At 43.7% G+C, this 8,793-nt stretch overlaps 1 protein-coding gene across 3 annotated transcripts in view; it reads left to right on the top strand.

Moving 5' to 3' along the window:
- The window catches only part of PDS5B (PDS5 cohesin associated factor B), a 149,835-nt gene that overhangs the window by 42,668 nt on the left and 98,374 nt on the right, over positions 1-8,793 (top strand). For all 3 annotated transcript variants that reach the window (XM_088460234.1, XM_088460236.1, XM_088460233.1), the window contains exons 9-11: positions 492-607; positions 1,397-1,491; positions 1,664-1,809. In XM_088460234.1, coding sequence (XP_088316360.1) covers positions 492-607; positions 1,397-1,491; positions 1,664-1,809 — 357 coding nt within the window. The remainder of the gene's footprint in view (positions 1-491; positions 608-1,396; positions 1,492-1,663; positions 1,810-8,793) is intronic.

Here is an 8,793-nt window from a genome sequence, read left to right as displayed (position 1 = left end):
TAAATTGTCCGCCATAAATTTAGCAAGTAGTGTGGCATCGGTATTTAGCAGACTTATGACATCTGACTTTTTTGAATGAACTACCTTGCTTTAAAATTATTTTTAACTATTGACAAACATTTACCGTTAGTATAGACTATTTCCAGAATTATTTTTTTTTACTTTTTGGTCGACGCACTTTTTGAGAATCATGATCAAAAATTTCAGTTTAAATTTGGAGAGTTTTTCCTCACAAAGCCTATTGTGTTGCATATGGTAGAAAAGGGCATAAACACAGTAAAATGACACCGCTCTCACCTCTCTAGCTTAATTAGGGAGAGCTGCTATGGTGATTTGAAAATATGCTGTGTTGATTTGACACGGAATGACCCCAATGTCTATTTCTTATATGGATGCATTTTTCCAGTCTGTAATTTGCAGGGCTTCTCTGTTGCCTCTCTTAATTTGCATATGTCAAGTAAAAGCATGGTCTCTTGCTCTTTCCAATCCAGAGTAATGACAATGAGGAACGACTGCAGGTAGTAAAACTTCTTGCAAAAATGTTTGGAGCTAAGGATTCGGAGCTTGCTTCTCAAAACAAGCCACTTTGGCAGTGCTACTTGGGGAGGTAAGTGTTTATTGCTACAGTCCATTATAAACACAAAAGGATTGTGCTTTGTAAGTGATCCTAATGTAGAGTCTGCCTGTAATTGGATTTGCCCCAGACATTGTGTGTTCTGAAGCCCCAGACATGTTTTATAATGCAAATTAATTAGTACTATGGGGCTGAATAATAGTTGTGCACAAATGGCACAACCGCTGCGTCTTTTGTATGCAACGGCTGTGTTTAAAATATGCAAATGCAGCAGTAGGCGTCTTGTGGAAATAGAAGTCTCCTGCCGACTTCTATGATCTGCTGCTGTGTCCGAGGATGCAGCATTGGATCAACTGCTTGAACATCTGAGTTAGTCAGGATGCCCGGTAAAATCGCGCTGCACAGCCGCGGGCTTCTGCATGCCTTGAAAACTGGAGCTACATGTCCCCTTTTTTCTGGAATGCTGCACCTCGCCAGCAGCATGCTAATTATGTTGCTGCTTCTACTGCTCTGTGAACGGCATCGCAAGACTGGAACTGCACATGTGCTGTGCAGATGAGAAAAAAAATTGGCAAACTGCAAAAATATTGATCCAGAGTACAGCTATGAATCGGCCCCTATGTTAATCTTAAATATACTGCAGTTATGTTTTACTTACACAAGCATTATCCTTATTTTGTTACATAGGGAACCAGATGCATGTTTCTGTGTCTTGTATTGGGAAACCATGCATAAATGTTGGACTGTTGGGTTTCACCTTTAATCCTGTTGGTATCTTAAATATTTAACAATGTTTTTTTTTTTCTTCTTACCTTTTGACAGATTTAATGACATACATGTACCTATTCGCTTGGAATGTGTGAAGTTCGCAAGCCACTGCTTAATGAATCATCCTGATTTGGCAAAGGACCTAACAGGTATTGGGAGACCCTTTTTGGTTTATAGCATCTTTTATATCCAGCTATTCCCATTAGATACAATGTGGGTTTACAGCAGTGTTTCTGCCCTAAAGTGTATGGCAGCACTTGGGTGCAATGTTTCTCTATCTTGAGAGAGACTACTGTTAACATCACTTCTTGTATGTTTCAGAATATCTTAAAGTGAGATCCCATGACCCAGAGGAAGCCATTAGGCACGATGTCATCGTGTCTATAGTGACTGCAGCTAAGAAAGACCTTCTACTGGTCAATGATCACCTTCTTAATTTTGTTCGTGAAAGAACTCTGGACAAGCGTGTAAGTGTGAAACTTGGATGATTGGACTGTTATGCTAATGAGACTAAGCAATATAATATCATGATTTATGTTGGATTAAAGTGCACGTAAGCCAATTTAAATGGTACAGTTCTAAAGTGGTTTCTGTATGAAAAGGCATCTTGTTGCATCCACAAATATTTAATGTAATGTATCAGATGAAAACATTCAAAAATTGTTTGTTGTCTCACTGACTTGCAGAAGTCTGTAGTTTCTTCTTCATTTTTTTTTTTTTTTTTTTTAAACAATTTATATTTCTTATTTATTCACAGCCTTTATTTTTAAGAAATTCCTGTACCGCTCTACATGCTGAGAGTAAAGAAAACGATGTGAATGTAGAATTGCTCAGCTGCTAGTTTTGATTATCAGCTCGGGAAATGCTGTGGTTGATGCTCATATAGGGGCATCCCAAAGAGAACAGAATATCAACAATACATCAAATCCAGGTGCCAGAATACAAGGAACAGATGGCACTCTAGGAGATTTGTTATAAACCTATTACATTATTTAGTGGGAGAAGCAACGTTTCGGATCTAACATGATCCTTTCTCAAGCCATATATATTCTTTATTTATATGGAGCCGCAAGGGTTCCGCAGTGCCTTACAAAGTGCATGAACAAATGAGTGAAGAAGAATACTGTGACTAAAGCTGGGTACACACAACGCTGTGTGTACCCAGTGATCCGACAGATAATCCCCCCTCCGACGGGCTGACAAATCGGGCGGCCGGTACACAATAGACGATCCGGTGCCCGACTGCCCAATATGTCGGCCCCTGCCACATCCCACAACATGGGGCCGTCAGTCGCATTGTTAGGTTGAGCTGCATATAGGGCCGACTGTTAGTGCGGCTGACGACCCCACAGGAGTGCGCACCGCCCGACATAGTGGGTACACACTGCACAACTTGAATGATTTGTCATTCCGATCCTTCGGAAATGGGCAAATTGTTCAAAATATCGCTAAGCGTGTGTACCCAGCTTTACAGAACGTCAGGGAGGCCAGATAGGAGCAGGTTACAGTAGTCCAATCTGGTGTTGTTGCGGGTCTTGGTAGCATCCAGGGTGAGGGAGGGTGTGATACCGGAAATATTTTTGAGATGGAAAGTACAGGACATATACACATTTTTTTTTTTTTTTCTTTTTCTTTCATGTACTCAATAAAAACTAAAAAAATAAAGCTTCCCCCCACCTAATTTAAATTTTAATGCATATTTGTTGGTTTAAGATGCATCTAAATTAGTGCTCAGGGAACTTTTTTTTTTTAACCTTTTACCCCAAAATATATTTAGATACGCCGACGTTACCCCCTTGATTTGAAAGGAAGGAAATCATATAGTAGTGCCCCCATATAATGCCCCTGTAGTAGTGCCCCCGTATACTTCCCCTGTAGTACCGCTTCTAAAAAAAAACAAAAAAAACCCACCTTAATCCCCGCTCCTGCATCCGCCGCTGTCCTGTCCGCCCAGCTGCTCCTCGGAACTATGGGAGAGACGTCTCTCCCATAGTGCACATGGAGAGAGGCGGAAGCTGGAGTTCAGAAGTGAACTCCAGCCTCCGGCTAATGTGGCGCCGCTGGTAATAACATCTCAGCGGGCGTACGGCTTAGAGCCTCCCTGCGGCACAGCCGGGCATGCATATAAATCATTCTATATTATAGAATGATTCATATGCATGCCCGGCTGTCCGTCCATTACCCCCAGGAATTTTTTACCCCATGTGGGGTAATTTACTCCTGTTCCCTGACCACTGATCTAAATATCACCTATGATTGTGATTTTTAGCACCCATCTATTACTTCTAGTTAATTTTTTTTCTATGTGTTAAAGGTAATGGGACTCGAGAATTTATTTATTTATTTTATCTAGTAATGTTGAACATCTGGCACCAAAAGAGAACATCATTGCAGTGGAATAATTTTGTGCTGTCCTAAGAAAATATTAATTGCAGGCTTCCCTGAAGCTGTAGGATCCAGTCAGGTTTCCTAGTTGTAATGTTCTGAAAAACACTCAGCCCCTCATGTCACATGTATATACCAGCATTGCTCTCACTATTAACAGTTCTGTGTAGTTCCAGGTTTCCAACTCGGGTGGTTGTCAATCTTCAATTAGTGAAGAATGTTGTAGTAGAATATGAAACCTCTAATTGCTGATGTGAGCAGCAAGAATTATTTAAAATGACTTGGTATCAGTAAGTGCAAATATCTGTACTGTATGGAATGTAGTTGGCATCCTGACAATCAGGATACCAGCGGTCAGAATCCTGGCGTCAGTCTAAGTCCCGGCTCCAGAATACCGACCGCTGACTTCATGACGGTAAGGGTTAGGCTTCGAGAGGGGTGGGTTTAGGGTAAGGGTTATAATAGTTAAAATAATAAATAAGTCTGTTGGGATTCTGACTGTTGCCATCCTGACTGCCGGGAGCCCATACCCAACCCATACTGCACATCCACCTGCAATCCTTGCCTTCCAATTTAACTAGGTAGAAAATTATTTGTCTCCATTTATGCACACCAATGCATTAATATTCTGCAGTGATTACCAGGTGTCAAGGGGCAAAAAGGGAGTGGAGATGAAATGACCAACCTCTGAAAGACCTCAGTCACTCTTCAGCCAGGAAATTGTTGATGGTGGAGATAAACTGCTGAGCTGGAAGTTTCAGAAGGGAGGGATCAGGGAGAACACATCTGTTTAATATTGAAGAGCAGTGATCATGCTGTGGGGAAAAATGTTGGTCCCAGGAGCCCCCACACTTTAAAATACTGAGGTGACCCAGAAATGGTTTGGTAGGACGTCATAATTTTTGCTTTAGAGCGTCCCATATGCCCCTCAAACCTAACCACATGGTGCTTTTATGCATGTTTTGCTCCTCCATAATCCTACAAGATAAGTGACTAGTCTGTGCACAAAACCCATAGTGCATAAGTCTTTGGGTACTTAGGGGCATATTTAGAAATAAAATAATAAATTCAGAGAGTGCCTTGCAAAACTATTCACCCTCTTTGCATTTTTCATGTTTTGTTGCCTCACAACCTGGAATTAAAATGGATTGTTTGAAGGTGTATATCAATTCATTCACAGAACATGCCTACAAATGTGAAGTTGTGTTTTTGTTTTGATTTTTGTATTGTGAATCAAACAACATTTAGGGCAACATAACAGAAAACTTCAGTGTGCCTAACTATTCACACTCCTAAAGTCACTTTGGATAAGTCTCTGAGCTTTCCACATCTTGCCCCTGGGATTTTTGCCCATTCCTCAAGGCAAAACTGCTCCTTCATGTTGGATGGTTTCCGCTTGTGAACAGCAATCTTCAAGTCTGACCACAGATTCTCAATTGGATTGAGATCTGGGCTTTGACTAGGCCATTCCAACACATTTAAATGTTGGCCCTTAAACCTATCAAGTGTTGCTTTAGCAGTATGCTTCAGGTCATTGTCCTGTCTCAAATCACAGGCAGACTGAAACCGGTTTTGCTGAAGAATATCCCTGTATTTAGCACCATCCATCTTTCCCTCGACTCAAATCAGTTTCCCAGTCCCTGCTGCTGAAATACATCCCCACAGGATGATGCTGCCACCACCACCATGTTTCACTGTGGGGATGGTGTTCTTGGGGTGATGGGATGTGTTGGGTTTGTGCCAGACATAGCATTTTCCTTGGTGGCCAAAAAGTTACATTTTAGTCTCATCTGACCCAGAGCACCTTCCTCCATACATTTAAACTCAAATCGTGTCGTCTTAGTGATAAAAATAAGTAATGGCTTTGTTCTTCTTCTTCGGGGTCCATGGAGTCCACAGCCGATACTTTGGGGTATATAATCCAGACACCAAACAGTTAAACGAGCTCTCTGCTCCCAGGATGCATCGGGTCCTCCACTTATATACCCTGCCCCTGGCCATAGGTAGCCAGTTTCTTCCTGTTTGGTCTGGTACACCACATAGACAGTGGGACTGCAGGAGCAGTCCTGCACACGAGTTTAAAAAAAAAAAAAAAAAAGACTGACTCTCCACCTGGGCGGGCGGCACGTGCTGACTGAAGGAAGCAGCTAAGCGTCTGATGGGAGACTCACCGGTCGCCCGATCCATCTACCCCCTCCGGCGCCGCAACACTAGTGTCGAGCCAGTGATTTCGGTGGGGGCACAGGGCCCTGGACTGCAACCGGGATAGGGGATGCAGGTAAGGTGGGAACGGCGGCTGATTACGTCGGGACCACGTGGCGGTCCGGCCTCCGACGGTGGAGACTGGCCAGGAGCGCGCTGCAGTGAGGAGTCTGGTAAACTGTCTCCCGCACTAGACCACCGGGACGTGATGCATTCCTGACAGCCGGGGGTTAGTTGGCGGCGGCCATGTCAGTTCACCGGGTGGGTCCTTGCAGCATAGGGGAGGTCTGTTTTCCCCGGCGACCCCTCCCCAGATCCACACGCTGGCCCAGCTTGATGTTCACAGCGTCTGGATTGCTCCTCTCAGCCTCCCCTATGAGAGTCAGTCAGAGAACACTTTCAGGTGCTCTCAGTCCCTGCACACTCAGGAGGATGGATCAGTCTCCCTGTATACCTCCTACGGTGACAGGTTTTTACAGTGCTCTCTATCCTGCTAAGTCTAGGGCTGTTCATGTGACAAGAGCTTAAAATTGCATATGCTCATAGGGGTGTTTTATGCATTGCATGTGATTTGAATTTGCTGTGTATGGTACTGCCTTTTATGCCTGAATGACTGTCAGTTTTGTAACCTATCACTGCTGTGTGTTCTCCCCTTATCCCTCTGCTGCAGGTGTGTGGGAGTTGGTGTGAAACAGAAATCACATGTGTTTTCAGAAACTTGACATAAGAGAGTAATATTATGTCTAAGGAGTCTGAAAGACAGGTGGTAGAAGCCCCTGTGCTGGTATCCTGTATGGCCTGCAAAGCAGGATTTAACCCCACAGGATTTTATACAAAATGGTTTGTGTGGTAACTGCTTTAGACAGTCACCGCATCAATCAAGCTTACCAGCTTCTGGACCAGAACCCCCCTGGGCTTCTTTCCCAGATTATGGCACAAGTGGTGGAACGTTTGGCTGCCACAGCACCTCCCAGTATGGGTTACCCTCAGCAGATGCAACCCCCTATGGTTATGCCCTCTATGTTCCCATCGTGGATGGACATGTATGCTGGTTGAGGCATGGCGTCCTCTTCAGTAACCGCTGCAGGCTGCCAGACCGATGCAGCCAAAGACCAGGCGGCATTCGGTTTTTCACACAGGCCGGGCCACAGAGCGGGGGGAGTACTCCAGTACATCCTCAGAGGAGGAGGAGGTACATGATTCTTCTCGGGAGTCTATCTCCGAAGAAGATGACTATAATTTTTCAGTAGCTGACGTTCCCTTTTTGATTAGGGCAGTCAAATCGCTACTGAATATATAAGAAGGGGAGCCACCGCATAGAAAGGCGCCAGAAGGTGGTCAAAGCGGAGTTCCCCAAGTTAGAGCACTTGTCGGAGCTTATGGGGGAAGCATGGGGTTGTCCGGGTAGAAAATTCCATCCTTCAAAAAAGGTGGCGGCCTTATACCCATTTCTGTCAGAAGAATGTGCAAAATGGAAAATTCCGCCATCTGTTGATGCGCATGTGGCACAACTGGTAAAAAGTGCCACGCTACCTATACCATCTGCATCCTCACTTAAAGATGCCACGGATAGAAGGATTAAAGGTTGTCTTAAAGCAGTCTTCTCACTCTTGTCCAGCTACGGCTACATCTTGGGTCTACAAGGCCATTGAAGAATGGATGAAGACATTGACAGAATCTCTACCAGACGCATCCAAGGAACAGCTGGAGATTATTTCCTTTGTTAAGGAAGCAGCGTCTTATCTGGGAGATGCGGCATTAGACGCTGGTATACTTTCTTCCAAAGTATCAGCGGTCTCGGTGGTTGAAAGATTGGAAGGCGGATGTGGGGTCCGCAAAGAAGAAATACAAGTGCACATCTCCAAATTAACTGATTATATATAAATAAATACATTTGTGTGGGGTCCAAGAAGGCCCTAGAATCCCGATAATCGGGAATCTGCGATCAGGAGTGCACTTGCGTGTGCACTTTATTAACTGATAATAGTTTGTGGTGCCAGGGTTCTGTAACTTACAATGGGGCTGCCACCCTCCAGAGATGGCATGTGGTTGGGATTCGGCTCCCTGTTGCTCACGGCTTGTGGTGGGTCCTTCATCAGTGGGACCTGGTCATTTTGCAAAGCTGGGTCCCTTGCCACCTGTAGCACATAAATGATGTGCTATAGCGCGCAAGTGTGATCACTGAAGAGATAAGTTAATTAAAATAAACATACATTTTTCTATGCACTCTTATGGAGCGTACACACGGTCAGATTTGTCAGACTTGTCAGATTTGTCAGATGAACGATTGAACGATTTGAACAATTTGAACGATTTTACCAAAGTTTTGAACGATTGAACGATTTTTGACTGCATTAAAATGAATGGAATCGTCCAAGTCTGACTGCAAACCCATCAGATGTCAGATATCGTTATCTGACAAACGGGAACGCGCATCGTTGATCGTCCATCGTTCAGGCATGTCAGATATGAACGATTTTCCTTCAGATATGAACGACTGAACGATTTTTAAATCGTTATCGTTCATATCTGAAGGAAAAATCTGATCGTGTGTATGCACCATTAGTACAATCTGCATAAAAGTGTATTTGCTGTTTGTATTTAACACAAGTCTTGATAAAATTGTGCTATAAATCTGTGCACAACCACTCATTCTACTTTCAGCATCAATGCCTTATTTAGCACTTGGATTAGCTGTTTGGAGTGTGCTAAACATCCTGTCAGCCAATTCTGTGTATGGCTTGAAAGCTACACAACTTCCTACAGTTTGATTTCTGAGCAGGTTTAGATCGTCGTGCTCAATCCATTACATGGGATTCTCTCAGTTCGCCTACAAAAATACTGCTGAATGCCTACGGAAGAAG

Source organism: Taudactylus pleione, unplaced genomic scaffold (genome assembly GCF_031769625.1).
Source record: "Taudactylus pleione unplaced genomic scaffold, aTauple2 ptg000043l, whole genome shotgun sequence".
Classification (NCBI taxonomy): Eukaryota; Metazoa; Chordata; class Amphibia; order Anura; family Myobatrachidae; genus Taudactylus; species Taudactylus pleione.
This window is presented reverse-complemented; position numbering and strand designations above follow the sequence as displayed.